Genomic DNA, 21,926 nt, shown 5'->3' on the forward strand with positions numbered 1-21,926 from the left:
GCCTGTACTCCCTGCACTCTGCAGCACCAGTCCTTGTGCGCTTCCCCACAGGCACAGTATTTGCTGCCTTGCTGTCACTCCAGAGCTGAGGCTCATCTACTACATCCCCTCCCACAACAAGTGCTGCATTGTTTTACTTTTCAAACACTTTAAAGCAGTGCTCTCCAGCTATCCCTGTGCCACTGTGGGGCACAAACACATAGTGCTTGCATGTTACCTCCGGCCCCAGCTTGTTCTACAATGAGTTCTATAGGTGGTCATCCTATTGGATTTTTTGTTTTCTTAAGATGCCCAGAAGTCTCACTCCATTTTCAGGCAGCTCCAGCTGGAGCACCATGTTGGGAACCATTCTGATCAGTGGGGATTTTTGAGAGTATCTTGCATTTCTCATCAGCCTGACAGAAATTCTCTTCACTTCTATCCCCAACCTGTATGCTATTCCTCACCTCACCACAGCGCCGCTGAATATTCGCTCAATAATCCTGTTAGATAAAGCTGGAAACAAAGAAAACAGAGAAAATGAAGCTACAGGTCACAGAAGTAACTACAATCAGTTGTTTATGCTGAATCCCCACAAAGCCACTTCCTATTGCTACAAGAATGCTCTACACTGCCTGTCTAACAACTTCACTGGTCTCTGTTTAGCAGCATTTTGTAAAAAACAAAGCTGATTCTCACAGCGTGTCTGCCTTTGTATGCTCCCAAACACCATATTTCCCCACAAATATGGCAACTGTGTATTATCTGGATTCTTGGACATGGGCAGGGTTACTCCTACTTTGCTGCAGTAGGATTTGTCACACACGCAAATCCTGCTGATAGGAGATTATTTCAGCGTGTATTGCAAAAGTTCAGTTATCAAGCAAAAATCACACATCAAATCCCTACAAAACACTTCTTAGCAGAGCAGAAGCTGTGGCAATCATGCTGCAGGGAAGGACAATGAAAAACAAGCATCGTTTTAGGCGAGTGGGAGGGCTTTGCCAGCCAGGAAATGTGTGGGATAGATTGTTATGGCAGAGACACAGCAGCCAAGCAGGAAGTACCAGTCTTGAGCAGGATTTGCACACTGACCTCACCCTCCCAGACTGCTGACACACTTCCTTTAGACCTCCACCCTAGCTCCTTCTACACGTTCTCTATCACTTCTGTAGTCCTGGCACACTTCTGACACACCAGCCAGGCAGACCCAACCTGCACCACACCTCAAATTCCCCTGGCATAGTGCTGACAGGCTGCTGTACCACTGCACTGATGGCTTCTCCCCTTCGCCCTGCCCACAGCACCCCTTCTATCTTTAGCTCCCCAGCACCCAGTGCTCTCAAGCCTCCTGTGCAAATACTCCATCCCCACCCCCCAGCCTCCCAGCAGGGACCAAGTCTCCCGTATCACCTATCCTGAGTCAGGCACTCCTCCACCCTCACCTCATCCAGCCCTATTATCAACGCTCCTGACCCCTGCGACTGCCACACTCACCCAGAACTCCCATGGCCTTCCCATAAACGCCTGTGCTCAGAACACGTGGGCCACCACACCGCTCTGACACAGACACATACCTACAGCATTGTCATTCTCATGCCCCTTTTCTTCTTTCTTCTTCAGCCCACTAGGATCTTGGCTCCTACAAAATGTTGTCCTCATCCCCAGAGTTCCAGCAATGCCTGACAACTTGTCACACCTCCAGATCCCTGTAGCCCTACACACTACAACACCTTACCACACCCATCACCTTTCCTGCCATCTCCAGTGACACGTTGTGTCCAAACATCCTGTTTCCCCATATCTGATTCTAGATGCCAGACCTCCTTCCCAAAAAGTGCAGCAACCACACAAAAGAATTCAAGAAGGCTGTGTCTTCAGGATTAAACATGCTGGTCAATAGCTCAAGCTCTTGCCCAAGACATTACATCATGAGTCCTAACAGGTTAGCACGTAGACGTATCATGCTCTCAGAACATGGATAATCCTAAAAAGAGCCGACCTGAGTGCCTCCATCTAGCACAATGTATACAGAACAAGTGCATTTGGATTTTTTAGCCCTTTGTAGATTTGCATTCCATTATCTTATCCGTGGCCCCTGAACCTTAGAAAACTCATAGTGTCTGCTCAACTTGTGGAAAGGACTTCCACACTGAACTCAAAGAAATATTCTCCATAGTGCATTTGCAAACTGGAATCTTCAATGGACTCTGGAATTTCTCTCACGCATAACTAGACTGCACTTCAGCAATCTTTGAAGTTCACATGGGCTTGTCCTTCTTGTTCCTACTTGCAAGTTCCTGCAAAACTCTTAGTAAATAATAAGCAAGTTTCAAGACATTATTTCAGCTTGTCCTTCTGGCAGTGACCCACACATGAACAGAAGCTCCCTCTCTAGCTACTCATGCAGAAAATAGTGTGTACTGCATTTCTCTCTGTCTAAGCCCCTACAACTGGTTCTGTAAATCACCATTTGTGTAAGAGATGGAGAGCTCCATGTAAATTTTTCTGAGGCATCAAATTAACCAAATTAAAGCTAGGCTTTACTCTTTAGTGGGAACATTCTATTTTCAGCAATTCCCTTCGTCCCACCACAGCTTGCAGGCAGCATACCTTGATCACTGTACCTAGCCAGATCCTTCTGGCTGATGTAAAGATCATGATCAGTGTCCAGCTCCCAGAATTTACAGTATATAACATAGAAGTGCTCGTAGGAGAAATAATCTGTGATCTGATTTATGTCATCCTCTTCTTCCAAGAGAGCAAGAGTCTGAAAGAGTACATATAAAGTGGGAAGTTAAACCTACACAAAGAGGCAGTTCAGCAGCTGAAGTCCTCCAACCTCTGTGGAAGTTGGGTGAACGCCGCTCTGACAGTTAATCCAAAATGCAGCCTTTCTACCCTATAGGAGATTTTGTTGCTGCATTCCTTGATAGGCACTTATAGAGCATCTGGCTTGGCTATCCTGGTTAGCATACGTATGCACAATATTTCTGCCACTTCTGTGAACAATTTCTGCTAATTTTTAGCTATAGCAAAGAATGAGGCAGAGAAACAAGAATGCAACTGCTGTCTCAGCTGGGATCCATTATTTGTAAAACATTTCTGACCTGCACCAGGGACTCTTAGAGCCATTTACAGCAGCAAGTCCACGGTTCTCCACAGGAACTGAGATGTAACTTTACACATCACACATCCTTGCCTGGCTCCCAAAGGGCAAAATTGAGTCTTACTCCAGACTCATGCCTGGACTGGGGAAGGAGTGATGGATCCCAAGCAGATCAAACCGATCACACCGATTTTTCCGGGCTGTCGCTGACAGGAATTAGTCTGGTTTAACTGGGAGGCTTAGACAGATTTCCAACCATGACATCCGTTAACATGCCTTGTTAGAAAACATTTAGCGACAATGTCCTTGTTTCATTCCCACTTCACACCTACCTCTGTCACTCCCTCCATTCTGCCTTCCCATTGACAGGAGAGTATTGCACATTTACCAGTGCTACCTCCCTGCTTGCCTTTCTCCTAGTGCTGAGGCCATGGGACACCAGACAGCCTTTTCAGTCTAATAAACTACAGCTGCAGGAATGTGAAAAAGCTAACAGACTCAAGTGAGCTATAGGTCTGTCCTCCCCTGCCCTCACACCCTCTCAGAAGGGAGGAGGTGAAACACAGCCTAAGAGCTATCCCAGGGAGTTGTGTCTCTAAGCAGGCAGGCTTAGTGGCCCTTCTATCCATACACCATAAAAACAGATGCCATGCTATATGTAGGCACTGATAGTTCACCATCAACTTTCAGTCATCTCCACATCCAAGGAACCCAACTGAGTCTCAACAAAACTCTCACATCCTGCTATCCACCAGGTTCAGTAAAGTTTGAGGCAGGGACAACAGGATGGCACCACCAGACCTGCACTACTCTGACTTGCTGACACTCAAGTCTAAAAACCTCTGACCAATCACTCACTAGCCTCTTCAGATTCTTCACGAGTCTCTCCATTTCTTTACAGATGTTAATCACTTGGGAAGGTTTTTCAATAACTATTTTTCTTCCTTTTATAGCTCATGCCAAAATATGCCATTTACACATACAGCAAAGAGCTGACCAAGCAAAATTATGGTCCCAGAGCTGAACCTCCCTGCTGCAGGAGATGAAAGGCAGAGTAGATATGCAACAAAAAAAAGGGGAAGAGTGTATAAAGGGAGAAAATGAGTGAATAAAGTTGCAGGATAAGTTGGGAAGATTTGTTTATAACAGAGGTTAGGGAGGAACTGGGATCAGAGGGCTTGGACTGGCATGAGACAATCCAAAGGAGCACTGATTTTTTTCATTAGCTGATGTGATCAGTCGGGCAGAAGATGTCTGAAAGGAGGAGAAGCATGAATTCATGCTTAAGGCTTTTGAGGAAGACAGCACACTACATCTGGGAGGGAGAACAGGATGCAGTAGGGCAGTCTCACTGCTTTAGCCAAGTCCTTAACCCTTCACAGCCTTAAGACTTTCTGGCTTTTTAGGTTGGGCTGGAGTTGAGCAGCCTTAGACAGTTTTAACCCAGTGCTCTTTTGGGCACAGTATACCAAGAACAGAGATCCAAATCCTGAAACCTCTGCCCAACGTAAGGATACGTCACAGGGATTGTAACAAGAACTAAGCTTCATTTGTTAACCTTTCTGAAGAAGTCTACTGCAGAAGTGGGAATCAGCTCCTGAGAGGCACAGTCTTGCAACTGCACAGCACAACACGCCTGCCCAACTGTCAGTGGGCTGACTGCCGGTTGGGAGTCAGGAAATTGGCTGTCCTACCCACCACGTATCGTAGGCTATCCAGCAGCTATTCTTGGCTGCTCAGGGAGCCACTTAACATAGGTGCACTGCTGCGTCTTGCTTTCCTTCCTCTTTGGCTAGATCAGGAGCCAAGAGCCAGTCTGCCTAATGCAGCTTCAGGTACACAGTTGCCCCTTGATCTTCTATCAGTGCGCTCTTGGCTACTCCAATTCCCCATCTTCTCTCATCTCAACTCAGACACAACTCCTCCACTAGCTCCAGCACTGAGCATTTGGCCTACCTCACTACAGCCCAGCTCCCTCACTATATAGTATACAGCTATAGGAACAAAGGTATGATGCATTCTGTATCTTGTTCAGGCAGAAACCAACATACTTGCAAGAAGTTGCTTTTCCTCAGCTCTGTTAGAGTAATCTTCCCAGACCAGGATCGATTGACTGTGTAGAATATTCTCTGTATAACCTGCAACACATGAACAGTGCTCTTGAAATCAACTCCTGAAATATACTAGTTCGGGAATTTAAAGGCAGTAACTATATTTTGTTTATTCACTCATCTGAAGGGGAATTCTTTTTGAAAACTGTTTTGTGATCTTTTTTGTAGATACTACTATCCTTAATTCACCATGCAGTCTGAAAGTAACATTTGTTTCTGAAACAGTATTATCCATTTCAACCCTGCAAATATTTTCACTGCTCTTAATTCACATCTTTGAGCATGCAGATGCATTACTTATGTCAGGGAGTATGTTCAAAGTGCTGATGAATCACTTTGAAACTGAGTTTTTCAGGTTTTAGGCAGTGTAGCTTACATGGATCTCCACTGAAAGTGTTCTGCACCAGAAAAAAAAAAAAATCAGGACTTTTGAAGAGGAAAGAGGACATATAAGTGAAAGCCACAACTGATGTCTGACCTACTGTGTCTCTAACAATGCCTCATCCTCTTGGTGGCTCCAGTGAAAGTAAGCAAGAGAGACTATCTGTCTGCATTTATCTTAAGTAGGTGTTAACCTCATTTGTCTCCTTTACTGATCTGCCTCTGGTGAAAGTGAGTAAAAAGCATGGCAGGGAATGCACAGACTTCTGAGAACCCAAGAGAAACAGTTCACAGTATGAGAGTGAGTACACTTCCAAGTACCTAAAAAAAGCAAGCTGAACCCTTCTTAGTCCACTCCTTGTTAGCTTGTCAAACATTATCACAAAGTGGGGAAAACACAGATGTGTGATCAAGCACATGCAAGAATAAACTTAACAAGGGAAACAACTAATAAACATCTTCAACAAGAGAAATTAGAAATATAATTAATTTGACTATCAGCACTGAAATCTGTGGAATATAGTTCTTGTCGACCAAACCTAGTACAAACAAACCTTTGATGTCTCTGACATGATGTTGACATATTATCCTAGAATTTTGGTAAACCTTAATAGTGCACGCTATTCCAACAAGAAAATTAACTTTACACAACAACATGGACATTATAGGGATTAATCCAATTAAATTAAATGGGATGGGTTTGTTTCTTAGCTAGAACTAGCTTCCGAGTAGGTAATCACCATTTAAGGGCCATGCTTTCACTCAGTCACACAAGTGCTGGTTATTAGTCCAGAACAGATCTGGAACTAAGTATGAAATTGTTGCTAACAATCTGCTTTGGGATACACAGTTTAGTGAGACAGTAAATGCTGATGAGCACAAATAATTCAGAGACACAAGAATGATTTGAGGACTCAAAATGTATCCTGGAGAACTAATATATCCAACTTATCTGAACATGACATCTATTGGTAGCTATCCTGCTCCTTAAAAGCCTATATGGGGAGATGTGGGACAGCAGGAGGACTTTTTGTCTCTCATGAAATACATAACTAGAAGCTGAAATCAGCCTAATTCAGAGAGATAAGAATGCAGGTTTACACTGCCATTGACTAACCACTGGGACAACTCCCAAAGAAAGACTGCAGGCTCGTTATAACTCCAGTCTTCAAAGACTGATGTCCTTATAAAGTTGGGTGTCAATTCGATTAATAACAAACAAACAAAAAAATCTCTCCTAACTTCAGGAGTCACTGAGCAATGTTCTATGGCCTGTGTAATCCAAGAGGTCAGACTAGGTAATCACAATGATCTTTTCTGGTCTTAAGCACAATGAAAAAACTGTATGTTTGTTTCTTCTTTAATGCCTCTGGCAGCCACTGCCATTCTGGACTCTATTTTTGGACTTTGTTTGGCCTCTGTTTCCAGACTGCACAACAGGTCAGAGACTGAAGTGGGTCTCACCTCATACATAAGCCATTATCACACCTGACAACTTTGTAGCAATTCTTAAAGATACAGGGTTTTCACACCATTCCAAGGACTCAGAAATAACAATCCCAAGAATCAGAAAAAGGACTCCTAACCAGCAGTTTTTATTACCCTGCAGGCAGAGGAAAAGACAAGACAACAAAATATCCCCGTTTGTGACATGTAAGAAACTGTTCCTCTATCAGACCATACCGATAAAGATGTTCCACCTGCTCTCTCCTCACCTAGCTGTAAAAATAAGGCAGAGGTAAAATGGGATCTCTTCTCATCTTTTTTACCATGTCTGGTCACTCAGTGCAAGCCTTATTATTCAAATAATGGTCCAGTTTCAATGGATAGTACATAGTGTATATATCAGTATAAAATGTCAATACTTTTCTCCTTTTCCAGGTTGTGAAAACCAAGCTGTCAAAAAAAGCATTTGGGAAACATCCTAGAACATAATTACACAGCCTGAGATGATTTGCAGCATTCAAGCCACTCTCATCAGTTATGCCTTACTGAAAACCATAACTGGCTTTGTTTTTGCCAACATGGAAGATTATTTATTCTGAATTCAGTACATAAGCCTTTGGAAGGGGGAGCCCCTTCCTACTTCCCCATTATCTTCATGTATTCTACCACCAGGACCCAAACCATTGATGGGTCAGTTCTAGACCTTTCCCCAATCTTCCCATAGAAGAACAAAAGCAATACCATTTCTGGAAAAACCCACAAAGTTTTATTAAACCCTGTAGGCCATCCTCCCCTTACACATTCACATTGGTAATACTGCATAAGCTGAAGCATTTTTCAACAAGCAGTATGTTTTGCCAAGTTGTTTTTAGTTGACTCAGCTTTTCAACAACAGCATGCAGCGCTAACTCTGAGCCTTGTTTGAACATTCTGGGAGAAGTCACATTTTAAAGCTTTTACAATAAATGCCATGTGATATTCTGCACTGTCTTTATCAGCTTCAGGAGTTGGTCTCTGTTGAAAGAAACACAAGTAGTTTAGTATACTGGCAATACAACAGCTCACAGATACTGATACAGATTAAATTACAGCCTATTGTATCCAAAAGGCACCTCTAAAATGTGCAGAGATAAGCAAAAAAAAAATTGAAACGTGCATACATATCTTACCCATACTAGACTGTTAGCTTAGTCTCCAGGTGATTTCAACTAAGTGATGCTGTATCCAGCAATGAACACAAAAACCAGTGTCTCCTCACGGCCCTCATCTGCAACACAAATATAAAATGTAATTCTTGCACTGGCAGCAAATACAGTATTCTGTCACCGTAAGTAGGAATAAGGCACTCTACCTTGAAGGGATCAAAAGGATCCAGGTAGTCTCAAAATCCAAGGACAAAGCTGTTTCCTTCATTACTTCCTGGTGGAAACACTGAATTTTGTAGCATTAAAGAGAGAGAAATGCCAAACTGTCTGTGAAAGGAGATGTGAGAAATAGGAACTTCTGGTATCAGAGGAGAGCCACTGCTGCAGTGGGCCAAGTACTGCCACTCCAGATGGGAACAACCTGACCCCACAGACTGCCTGTCTCCCAAGGTCTTGGCTCTGCTCCAACTCAGTGATCTGGCCTGGGCCATACATGCTGAGCTCAGAAGGAATCTGTCTGTCTGCACAGACATCCAGAACAGCACTGTCCTGCCAGTGTGAGGAGTCTGTGAAGGACACCACAGCTTTGTAAGATTCGCCACTACACACCGTTTGCCTCAACCACATGCACCACTGTTTCTTGGCTGCCTGGGAACCAGCCTAGGAAGCCACCTCTGCCAGAATACTGTGAGTCAGGGTGCCTAAAGGCTCAGACTGAAGTAGTAAAGCACAGTGGAGATACAAGCAGGATCAAGCAGCACTGAGGAGCTTCATGTACTCATGAAGGGTCCGGTTCTGTGACTGCTTTATGATGGTCACACAGGACCTTGCCCAGGCACAAGGGAAGTTGTAGAAAAGGAGAGAGGAAGGAAAAGGTGTTTCTCTTGTTAGTAGCAGCCTGCACTTCAATTATCTTGAAGTGGAACATCAGCTTCACGCAGCTGGTCTCTCAGACCAGAACATGCACTGCACCCCGATGAGGTCTAGGAAGTGCAGCAATTGCTGCTTCAGGACACCAAGGGTGATCATTTTGGTGATTACTCTACAAAGACATTTGTTTCTTGCCTTTATTCCCTGCTTTAGACCCTGAAAAATACAGGAACAGCATGCAACTTGAGAAGAGGAACCGGGAAAGGCAGATACACAGAACTGCTTTTGTCACCACCCAACAGCCAGCACCAGGACAACCACACATTGTATCTTGACCCACTGTCCTTGTTTTGGCAAACCAGCAAAGAACAACTGGTTGATAGTGCAGTCAGAAACTGAAGCTAGTATGACCTTAAATCTTTCAGCTCTCACCCCTCCATGTACTTTAAACACCAAATACCAGGGTACATGTGCCACAGGCACCTTCCACACTCACCCATTCACGTGCCTCCGTAATTCTCTGGCCATTGTTACACCTGTTCTGGCCAGTTACTATGCTTAATGTATATGTTGTTTTGCTCCATGGGGACTAAGTATGTTGATAATACACTGATGTTCGCTGTCATGTTCAAGTGCATCTAAAACATTTAAAATCGATTCTTGTTATACATTTTCATAGAACATTAGCGTGACAGTTCAGGGTTTGCCCAGAGCAACAGTGTCTTTCTGCCATCTGCTTCTTATAGGAAAGGAGCAAGCCTGTGTCTGCCAGTAATCTCCAAGCTGCCAGTATGTGGTGCAGCTGGCCCCATGCAGACCCTGGCAAGCAAACAGGAGAAACTTTAAGCCCTTGAGCCCTGTTGGGATACAGCTCCCATCAGGTCTGCGGAGATAAAACATCCTAACATTTATACCTTTTATTCAGATTCATACCCAACATGAGACAAGCTAAGGCTTAAAAGTACAAACTTATTCAGATAAAGCACCAGTCTAACTGCTGACTGCAAAGTTGGAACAAAGCTACAGAACAAAACCCAAAACCAAACAGTAGTCACAAAAGCTCAGAGACTCAGAAAGACTAGACAGGTTTTCTGGCAAGAGCAAGAGGCAGGAGACTTGGATGGTAGACCCCTGTGTGCAACGGATGCTTTGTACCATGGAACAATCACAGATTCTCCATGCCTAAGTGACAGAAATCTTCAAACATACAGCCTTCCATGTCTCAGCAGCCCAGCAGAATTAGGGGTAACGTAGCAGCTCTCAAAGACCAAAGAAGGACTTCTCATTTTCCTTCATCAGGATTAAAGGCCAAAACAGTTGTTTCTATAGATTTGCTTAAGACCAGAAGGAATCATTATTAACCTTTTGAATAACCTCTTATACACACAGGCAGATTCATTTTTCCTTTGGAAGTAGTTCTTAAAATAACTAATTGCCAGTAATATTAAAAACACCTATTTTTTGAAATAACTGAAGGATTTGCTGATGGGAACACTGACAAATCAGAAAGGGAGGGCTGGTACAGCAGTGTCACAGGAGATCAAATGAGCAAGCCTACCGTCGTAATATACCGGGAATGGAACTCCGGAGCATCCTTCAGGAACGTCAGGCCAGGATGTGTTTCCACCACATCCTGCAAGGAAAGACCAAATAAAATGGAACAGATTTTCTTCTCCTTTTAATGTTTAGAAGTTATTGGGTTTACAAACCATTACTTTTGAAACTGTATCTGCAGCATTAACAATAAAACTGAAATGACATCTTTTAATCTATAAAGTGAACCTTCTAGAATTATAAGTAGAATACATTTTCTGGGCAATACGCACCTGTTGGGCCATTTTGATTTACTTAAGGACAGAAAAACAAAGGAAGAGAGTTAGTGAGTAGATGAAAACTCATTTTCATTGAATGAGACAAAAAAATTAGTTAGTTGACCATGCAACTATCTCTTCTCCAAGATCTTTTTTTTTTCCTCCATTCACTGAAGATATTAACATTTATTAGAGGTAAGTATCAGAAATAAACATTCCTTGAAAGGTTGGGAAAGTTAACATTTATGTCCTCCACAACAATGAAAGCTCTTGTGAGCCTCAGAATGCATACAGATGTGATCAGTGCTTTTCCAAAATTTACTTGAACTACCTGTGGAGGTGCCTCTTTCTCAAGATCAGCTTTTTGTAAGCCAAACACTGGCTCATGATGCCAAATCTACCAAGAAATGTATGACCAAAAATGTGAAGAAACTGCTCAGATCCTGAATGAATCAGTTCAGAACCTGTATGAATCAATGTCTGTGTAATTTCTACATGTCTGACTGCTCCATCCTTCAAAAAAGAGTGTTCAAAGTTTTGCTTTGCCTATACCATGACATGGCAAATGGATAGAGCAGAGTGTCCTTAGGGGTGTGATATGACCCAGTTTTGGCCAGTCTAACTTCATGTCTAATATGATGGTGTGTAATATGGTGTAATATTTCTAGTCTCTGGTTGACTGACAAATAAGACTGCACATACCTTTGATTGCACCAGTAGCTAAAAAGAAGAGCTGCAATCAATCAGGAAAGGCAATGTGCCCAGTGGAGAAAAGATGAAAAAGAACATGAGAAAATTTACCCATTACAGTCCCACTTTTGTTTGGGGGACAGAAACATCCAGTGCAGACACAAATTTTTTCCACAAAGCAGCATCTCCACAGAGGTTTTGCATAGGGGGCAACACAGTGTGAGAAATCTAGGGATATTTGGAAGAGCCCAGAAAAAGCATCAACAGATGATCAGAGGGGCAGATAGACCCTGATTTACAGAGAAACTATAAAGAAACCCTAAACCTACGCAAAGTCTGCCTAAATGGCCACAAATAATTAAAGAATGATACTTTGCTTTGTTAAAAATATCACATGTGAACAAAAGAAAAAGAAAGAAATGAAAGCAGGATGCACAGCTTTAGCCTGAATATTAGGAAAAAAAAAAAATCAGCAGTGAGACTTGTGCCCTAGCAGGTGTAGAGGCATATATAGAACAACTGGAACTGCAAAATTTTTCACAAAGATTTCCACATGATACTGTATCTGGTAGTCTCGCTAGACAAATGCAATTATAACTGTCTTGCCAAGCAACTTTTACAACTTTTCTAATAAGCTGTTATGTTGTGCTTGAGTATCAACAGCACCATGCTTTTTTCCCAATAACCACCTAGAGAAATGGGGCAAATTTCAGCCCGGTTACCAGGCACTGATAAATACGAATCCTAATAACAGACAAGAGACTAAATAAAGCTTCGACAATCCTCAGCAACTTTAGCAAGATATGTAGCTGGTTGGCACTTATGCAAAATAGTCCACTTAAAATGCTTATTTATAGTTCACTCCAAAACCCCACCCAGGTGCTGTTCAAACCAAAGGTCTGCATGTCCTTGGTAAACATTTAAAGACATGAAAATAAAGAAGTTACAAAATAAACATAGCACTCTCTCCCCATCCATTCACTGCTGAGCTGTTGCAGGTACCTGAAGAAGCAGGATGAAGTCCTCCTGTTCTAGGTAGTCACAGCTAGGCTTTGCTAAAAGGTACGTGAATCTGGATGCATCATCATGGCAGTTACATAGGATCCTATGAGAGATGAAGAGTTACTCCAACCACTTTATCCCTCACAGAACAATCACAAACTACAGATGGAGTATGGAGTGCCTTATCACATGTTATGCAATACATTTACACTGTGAATTATGCAAAGTTAACCCCAGAGCACCCATCTTCAATATCTTTCAGCAGCACCAAGGTACTTCCAACCCAGTGGAGCTTTTTTTCATGTTAACATTGCTGTGGTAAACAAAGTTTCTTACTGAAGACTGTTCTTACATTGATTCCACAGCACCTTAGTAAGCAACCTGACTTTTCAAAATGCTGTATGCTCGCTGATGTCATTCAAAGTCAATAGGATCAACCTAATGGGATGCCATAGCAGACACGGTCTCCAATTTAATCCTTTTTAATATTTGAGAATATTGCCAAACTACAGTGACTAAATTTTCAACCAGAAAAATCACTCCCCAAGAGGCAAAAAAGAACATCCCTTGTTAATTACGGCACAGCTGGCTGCTGTGCACTGAAGTCCTGGAGAACAGCCTAATGAAACAGTTAGTAGGACTGAGTATTTAGAGAAGCATGTAAACTCATTAGGTTGACAGTTTGCATCTATGACACAGATTCTTGTCTCTGCTTTCTTCTAATACAAAATACTACCCTGGTCAAAGGTATCACAAATACTTAATTCACTCCAAAGAAGAAATACTCATGAAAACAGAAACTCCATGACATTTACCAAATCACTACTGAATACCTGTAACAGAAGAGAACATTCTGATATATTAAACACCAAGTTGTTCATATAGTGTAAGGGAAATGAGAACTTACTCAGAAAACTCCCTGTATTCTTTAATAACTGTAAAAATACAAATGGACTATTATATACTATGAGTGATTATTGAACCCCCCTCCTCTCCTGAAAGCGTATGAACATATATTGAAACACAGTACTGAAATGCCTGTAGTTTTCCTGAAGAGATCACACTAACTGGCTTGCTGCTAATTCTGGCCTCATCACTTGTTAACAAAAGCAGACTACAAAAAAGAGGTTTTTTTAAACAAGTCTTCCAGGAAAAAAAAAAAGAAAAAAGATTTAATGGCTGACAAGCAATCCTGTTAGCTGCACATTCATATCATGCTAACTGTCAATTAACAGACACATTCTAAATCATCTGCAGAAAAGAGGTGCTAATGTTTTAGCTTTTAAAAATAAAAATAATCAGGCACATAAAGATGATGTTTTAAAACAAAGCCATGTTTTAGCAACAAACAAAAAAGATCTGATTTTCGGAAGTATTGTATATCCAGCAATTCCTATTGACTTCAAATGAGATCAGTGAGCATGTAGCATTTTGAAAAGTCAGGTCACCTACTAAGATGCTTGAAAATAGGCATCAGCAATTAAAGATAACTGTTTTAAAGTTATGGCTGTGTTCAGATAACTGTAGTCAAACTTTACCAGGAAGACTATATTTCTTTCTGTCTATCCTGTTTCCAGAAAAAAATTTGTAACTGTCAGAGGGGAAGAGGAGGGGAAAAAAAGTCTTTCTAAAAGAGCAATTAAAGTGAGAAAAGCATACAAAACTTGGCGTGGAAACGGCGTGGTTAAAAGAATACAGAAGAAGGGCATGACCACAGTCTGCAAATATCTCTAGGATGGGAAAGTCAGAGGAGTGACAAGATGTGGTATCACACAGGAGGGATTAATTAGGAGTAATTGGAGGAACCTAAGGCAGGAAAAAAGTCTGTGTCAAGAAGAACTCACTGATCAGTCACCCCTAACATTTTTGCAATTTTGCCAGAGTAACTAGAAGCTGTTTTGACAATATTATCACAGGAAATATTTTGGGAACTCAGGGTTAAAGGCTACTTCAAGAATCTGAAGAGCAACCATTAAGTAAAAAATTAGAACTGTAGATACGAGATGGAGACATTGTTCAGGTGTTTCACAAAGTAGACTACAGCCTGAATTGCCCTGGAGGGAAAAAGATTAGGCAAGAGAGCAAGTATCTTCCATCTCACACCTCTGACTCCAAATATAATATATCCAGAGCTCTTAATTTCAAAAAGAAGCCTTTACAATGGTACATGGAAGTGGCTGTCAAATGCCACAGATTTATTATACAGCATGCTTGAGGAGGGTAATAACTACTAAAGCTCCCAGAGTATCCACTTGTATGCTGCTGCTTTATTTTACATTCCTTCTTCCTGTCCTATAACATTATCACATGCCTCCTTTCCCCATTCCCAAAAGGCACTTGCTTACTGCACTAGTGTAGCAGCAGTAAGGCCTAAGATAAATATATCCAAAATCCACTGACATGTATCAGTTATCTCAGAATAGCTGACATATTTCTACGGAGTGTGTTCATATATTTTGTATGCCAACCAGACCAAAATGTCTCATCATCTATACAATTGCTTCAAAGTTTGTTGATGCAGCATGGAAACAAGTGTTCAGGGAGTTTTGGGGAAGAAAACTTAAGCTCAAAGAGATTAAGCCATTTATTTTATTCTAAAGAAGAGACAATGATTTGAAAAGTCTGGTAGAAGGAAAGAAACAAACAAAAAATCACAAACAAAAAACCCTGCAAAAAAACCCCAAAACCAACAAACAAACCACCCCGCCACCCCCCCAACTTCTATGGCAGGCTGTTCTCTTTTTCCAGAAAGAGAATTTTGCATTTGCTGCACTCACTTTCTCCACATGGATACAAATGAGTGTACAGATACACATCCTGTCCTTTCTCCTCCTGATGCATTGAACATAGGTGCTTTCCAGTAGAGTGGGCAGCCACATATCTGTAATGAAACACCAGAACAAAACGGAATACAAAAGCAGTCACAAGAGCCTGCTTGTTTACATACCAAATTTACCACTGAGACTTTTACATAAGGGAAATAAAGCAGTAAGGGCATACAGGTTAGTCAAAAAGCTATTTACTGTATGACAAGGCTCAGAATCCACCAATAACTTTCTACTTTGTCATATGCCTTTTTAAGTAACTGAGAAATATATCACGTCAGGCTAGTAAAAGGATCAGAAACTATCATGCTCTTAAGCTCTGTTTAGCAAGGTTCCCTGCAAAGTGAAGTGGAGAGACACAGGCACCTCCTTCCAGAAGACCACTTGCACGAGCTACCTCACTGACCTATCTTAGAAAAGGACGACCCATTCTCTATATGGGCTGACTTCTTCTCATTGACAGCAAGGGAACTTCAATTCTAATTATAGACAATTAATGATTAAATGCCTGAAGGAGAAATAGTTCCCATCCTTAGTTTTCAGTGCAGTGCCTTCCACCCAGAACAGTCCATCTTCCCAACACTGCTAGATCTCAGCAGGATAACAAAAAAATGAAAGCACAAATGGAAAGAGGCTGATAACAGCAAAAGGACTCCCTGAACACAACTTTTTAGCTAGCCTCTGCAGAGGCTGCTAGCTTTCAGAATGGTAATCAATGAAAGCTCAAGCATTTTGTACTCTGTAATGCCTCAGAAAAGCACGCTTGAAAATGGCTTCAAACATCCAGCTGCCGACACCTTCAAGAAACCTCCTCTTTACCACAAAGATCTTTCCAGCCACCTTCACGACTCCAGACAAGGTATCAGAACATCTGCAAAAGAAAGGCCTTGGAGGGAGTGGGAGTGCAGCTGATTCAGGCCAGGCACAGGCAAGAAGGATATCACACCAAATGGAAGGAAGACCATTTTGAAGTAGTTGAAGCATCATTTCTGCTTTCCCCACAAAGCCTCCTTCACCTCTTCTATTAAGCAAGACTATCCTGCAAGTCCATTCTCAACTTTTTGTCTGGGGCTGCATGTTCCTTTGGGAACCCCAATCAGCATAAGAACTGCTTTTGGAGTTGGCCATCCCAGGTCAGGTGACTGTACGTCTACAGGTATTTAGCTAATCTGAGGAAACAGTGACATTTACTTCCTGCTATTTTCTCTGTGTAGCTTCTCCAGCATTTCAGAACCCCAAAACTGGTACCATTATCAATAACCCCATGGTACAGAAGCAAGCCTTACAATAGCTAAATGGCATGGAACACATCCATGTAGACACAGATGCAGAGACCAGACAAAAGCAGAGGGCTCTTCTACACCACCCTCCTGCTTTTCCCAGTTTGAACATGACAGGCCACACACAGTTGCCTGTCTTGTCATAAAATCTGTTTCAAACCTTTTTTTGGTCAAGCAAAGAAGTTTTTCTGTTTATGTTTTATGTTTTCAGACATGGTTTACAAATAATGCCACTCAATTCCTCTAAAAACAAAAAACAAAAAAGCAACCTAGTCTCTCCTTCCAGAAAAATCTTCGTTCCTGGAAAACAAGTGCTCCTCTTGGACAGATCATTGCTCAATCTACAGTGCCAAAGATGCATTCAGGGCAAGCTGAACATATGAGATGTGTCTGACAACTGCTAGTTTTAGATCAGCATTACTAAAAATCATGGTTGAAGGAGAGCAAAATAGAACCACTCAACTGCATCATGCTTCCACACAAGTGCTGTGTTTCGTTCCCTGAAGCCAGGAACTCATTAGCAGACTGTAACAACTCCAAGTCTGCTGACACCTGCATTATGGATATTGAACATACACATCTCAGTGGCTGAGGGTTGACAAAGCATTTCCCTGTTCTATGCCCAAAGAGGCATAGGTTGGAAACTGCTTTCTCAAGTGACACTGCAACAGCATACACAGATCACGTCCAGATTAGTGGGACAGCTAACCATAAAGATGGCAGCTGGCACTACCTGAAGCCACAGAGGCAGACTAAGTTTCTGCTACTTTCTGAGCATAACTATGGAGGAACAGAAAACAAAAAGGAAATTTGTATTAGTACCATTTTGCAAATCAAAGCAAGAAAGAGCATACACATCAGATGTGACAAACAGCAAACTTAGCTTTTTTTTTTTTTTTTACTATTTTCTTAACCTAAACAAAAACATTCAGAGCAAAAGGATATTGGTTCTTTTTTCACTGAAAATGAGAACAGCTATGAGATACTTTATTAGTTTTAGTTTCAGTGTTTCCCTCCAAAAAATGAGAAACCTAAAGAACAGTTACCTTAGCAATTTTCCCCATTTCGCAGATGTTTGCTTTCTCATCTTCAAACTCTCTAAAGGCTTCTTCAATCCTGGCAATGATTTCTTCATGATTAGTGCAGACATTTGGAAGTCCTTTAGGGAAGTAGAAACGTGGAATGTTTATTGACAAAGGGGTACTGCTGGTGGCTTTATTCACAGGCAGAAGAGTGCAAGGGCTAACTGCAGCGTTCAAAGGGACTGTGGATGAAGTTCCAGGTTTCTTCTCTTGTTTATTTTGAACCTGAAAATATAATTAACAACAAATACTTTTTAACAGCATGGCACGGCATACCAAGCAGGAGAAAATAGCTGGTGCTCCCCATGCTTAGGAAAAAATTAAAAACCACCAACAGTTAAATTATAGCATAGGGATAAAAATGCATGTCTTAAGTAGCCAATTAAAAAAATCTCTGCAATATCAAACATTGCAAATTTAGGATACATCACATCTGCTTTTATGTAGTTTCTGTGCATTTTATGTATGTAGCTGTGGATTATGACATACTATTGAACCACAAGAGTACACACAATCTGCAATTCAGCAATACCATAGAACAAGGACAATGCTATTTCTTCTCACGCTGGTCATTGTGTTGTCATTCTGCCCCATAAACAGCAAAGCATCAAAATCTTCTCTTCAGTATTTCCCCTTAGAACTAGAACATCCACCCACACAAATGTCTTGCCTCGTGTATGAGTGAACTTACATTCATAACATTGACATTTTCCATCCCTTGGGAACATAATTAGTTTTGCCAAAGTATTGCGTCACAGACAAATTAAGAAAAGCTTTGCAAGACTGTCTTCTAAATTTCAGGAAGCCTATTATTCTATGCCCAAATTACAACAGTCCAAGACCTGATTTTGTTCAAGGTACTAAGTACTGGCAAAACAATTTTTACATTAGGAATTAGGAGCAGCCAGCACAGTTTGTCATTAGGCACCCACATGATACAGCACACACAGTTAGTGTAAAATGCAAAGGGTCTGTTCACAAATCCAGCTGAGAGTCCTTTTGCAGGCGAAGCACCCAAAGGCTTCACTGAATCAGCACCTATGTCATTTGCTGAAAAACAAGGAGAAAACTGGGAATTTAAACTAGGCCTTTTGCATGCCTGTTTGAAGGTAGTCTTTCCTCCCACGCCTACCACCTCTTTTTTCATTAGCTGTACCATCCTATCACTCCTCTCCTGTCTGTAATAAACATGTGGCTGATATGGTGATCCCCACTAAATCACCTTTCTACCGGATCTCTGCAATCTTCTAGTTCTAGCTATACATCAATACTTTTCATAAAAGGCAGCATTTCTATTTAACTACATAATGAGATCATAAAATAGGTAATTTTTCATACATAAGAAGGAATATTTTTTTAAACTTTGAAAAGTAGTTACAGTATAAGCGGCAGAATTCAGATGCTGGAATGCCAAGGGATGACAAATTCCCTACTCCCCCACGAATACACACTTTCTTGGGAAAAGCCGATAGGCTTGCCTATTGCGCAATGGTTTGAATGCAAGAGTTGTTATTAATACAACAACATATGTGATAAGAGGCTAATAAGGCAATAGTCAAGTAAATACAGCTGCAACTTTCAGTTTGTTTATTCTAACTATTTCAAAACAAAATGGTTTTAGGATAAAGTAGCCAAGTCTGAGTTCAGTAAATACAGAAGAATGTATATGATGAACTGACTAAACTCTTTGCCTTATTATTTTCCAGAAACTTGGAGCTTTTTTCTTAACACATACTGAATACCCCAACTTAGAATGGGTTTGCTTTCAGGAAGGTGAAGAAGTGAGAATTGTAAAAGCTTCCTTAAGCCCTGTTTTTACCTGCAGTTTAGAATACTTTATAACCCATTCTTCAGAAACCTGTGAAACGAGATGGAAGGATTTTCCTCCTCTTCACTCCTCTGCTTCACTGCTCTTTCTTTAAATGGGGAAGACCTCTTCCTTCTCCCAAATGCTGTCCCATTTCAGGAGTAGGAACGTTTGAATACATATGACAGCCAAAGCATACTTTTGTATTGTAACTGCTCTGTACAGAACACATTAACCTGGAGCCTGTGTTTCTTTAAGTCCTCCTCTCCTGTGTCTTACAATACAGGAAAAGCTGAACATTACTTTCAACCTTTAGGACTTCTGAGTCTATCAATACCAGTATTCAGAGTCTGTATGGTCCTCAATATAGCTCTCACCCTTTGGAGAGTAAGACTGGTTACCACAATCTATTCTTCCTCCCATCTTCCTTGACTTTTCCTACTCTCTCACATACTGCACATCTTTGTGTCTGATCCTGAGTGATGCTGGAGCTCAAAGTGGGCCAGGTCTGAGGCTCAAAGTGCTACTGGGGCTGAAGAGGGCTGTGGGACAGGGTAAGCATCAGCCCTGGTTACTCTGTCCCACAGTATGACAATGCAGGTAGGTGACCTGAAATGATGGCAAGGGTTAAGCTGGGTGGAAGCTGGTCACTCACTTCAGGAGCGGCAGCTCACTGGTTTAATAGAAGAAAACCCTTTGAAACGGGGAGCCAAAGGAACCTTAGTAGATATATGGATGTAGATAAGAACTGTTTAATAATTATCTAGCTTATAATGAAGTTAAAGAAATTTCAATAGAGGTAGACATGGCCCAAGAGGATGAGAAGTGATGCTTAACGTTTGCATTGTTGGCCCGAGAGGATGAGAAGTGATGCTTAATGTTTGCATTGTTGAGGCTGGCTGGGGCAGGACATAGTCCCTGATAAGAAGCAGCAGTCGACCCCAAAAACCAGCCAAGACCGGCCTTGTGACTTCTGGAACTAATTTTAATATGAAGCAGGGATAGATCATGCCTATGTATAGGCATATTGCGAAACTCCATCTATATGTAACACTTGACTGTATAAATTTGAAGCGAACTGCCGAGTCAGGCGCGCATGACTTTGGTGGGACTACCCCCCATGCTGCCCAGCGCTGAATAAACATACCTACTTTACAATCTCACTGATTGTGGAGTCTGTTTCCCCACGTCACCTTCTCCTGGCTTCCTTTTGCTCTTTACTCAGTAGATTAACAGCAAAACCCAGACAGGCTGGATGCACCTGGGAAGGGAGCACATGGCCCCAGAGCAGCCACTGCTGCGTGTTAGAGGTAGATGAAGATCCCCCCCCCCGCCCCATGACTGTCTGCTTCAATAAGGGATGCTAAGCAAGAGGGGTGAATAGAACTCCCCAAGACAAGCCTTCTCAAGAAGACTCCATCTGATTGGGAAACAGTGGGTCAACGAATCGGACCTTGATGTGTAAGTCAAGCTAGTGACTTGACTTGGATGAGAACTCACACACACCACCACTTCTGCTTTTACAATCTGCCTTGCACCCTGTCTGCCCTGCCTAGCCAGTGGCTTTTCCAGCCACAACACAACTCTACTCAGTAGAGTTCACTTTCTGGATTCCAACAGTGGGGAAATCCCTGCTGGTTTCTCACAGCACCATATTCATACAAACAATGCAAAGCTGGAACAGACAACGAGGTGCCAACTGCAGCCACTTGACTTCTGTAATAGGACTTAACATCAGTTTGTCTTGAAGATCCACTTCTCAGAAACAGGTTTGTTGCTCATTAATCTCTTCAAAGCACGCATGCACTCCAAGCTGTCAGGACTGTGAGGAACTAGAAGAAATGACTCAAATTTAATGAAAAGGTCCATAAACCAAAAGGAAGCAAACCAACATATTGTTCTCTCAAAAGACACTGACTCTTCACTTTAACAATATATCCCCTTCCCTTACAGTACAAGAGAATGATAAAATTGCTGTGGTTTTTTTTTTTTCTTAGAAGGCAAAGAGGCATCCCCAAAGTAGACCACCACAACAGCACTGTGCTGTTTTCCTCCTCTTCTGTATACCACATACATCCCGATATAGCACAAGACTCAAGCTGATCATCCTGTAACACAACTCATCCACTTCGACCTGGCCTCCACCTTCTGAAAAGCAGAGCAACTCATTTTCTTGCAGGTACTGCCAAAGTCAGCAACGCTTGGTACCAGCTCACATAAGCCACAAGTCAGTACCCCAGAATCTACAGTAATTTCCTGATCTACGACTACAACACAAGCCAGAAGGTTAGACACCTATAGGAGAAATACAAGGAATGCTGCTAAGCTTCAAAGTAGGGAGGCAGTTCAGACATCAGTTTGCAGCTGACCTTCCCAGTAAGACTGAAA

General features: G+C 41.8%; 1 protein-coding gene across 15 annotated transcripts in view; it reads right to left on the minus strand.

Moving 5' to 3' along the window:
* The window catches only part of PPP2R3A (protein phosphatase 2 regulatory subunit B''alpha), a 65,937-nt gene that overhangs the window by 12,982 nt on the left and 31,029 nt on the right, over positions 1 to 21,926 (minus strand). For all 15 annotated transcript variants that reach the window (XM_030027271.2, XM_030027267.2, XM_041126424.1 and 12 more), the window contains 7 exons: positions 17,696 to 17,956; positions 15,322 to 15,425; positions 12,545 to 12,647; positions 10,600 to 10,674; positions 5,140 to 5,226; positions 2,593 to 2,749; positions 447 to 495 (listed from right to left, as the gene is read on the minus strand). In XM_030027271.2, the coding sequence (XP_029883131.1) occupies positions 447 to 495; positions 2,593 to 2,749; positions 5,140 to 5,226; positions 10,600 to 10,674; positions 12,545 to 12,647; positions 15,322 to 15,425; positions 17,696 to 17,956 (836 nt within the window). The remainder of the gene's footprint in view (positions 1 to 446; positions 496 to 2,592; positions 2,750 to 5,139; positions 5,227 to 10,599; positions 10,675 to 12,544; positions 12,648 to 15,321; positions 15,426 to 17,695; positions 17,957 to 21,926) is intronic.

This window comes from Aquila chrysaetos, chromosome 10 (genome assembly GCF_900496995.4).
Source record: "Aquila chrysaetos chrysaetos chromosome 10, bAquChr1.4, whole genome shotgun sequence".
Taxonomy (NCBI): Eukaryota; Metazoa; Chordata; class Aves; order Accipitriformes; family Accipitridae; genus Aquila; species Aquila chrysaetos.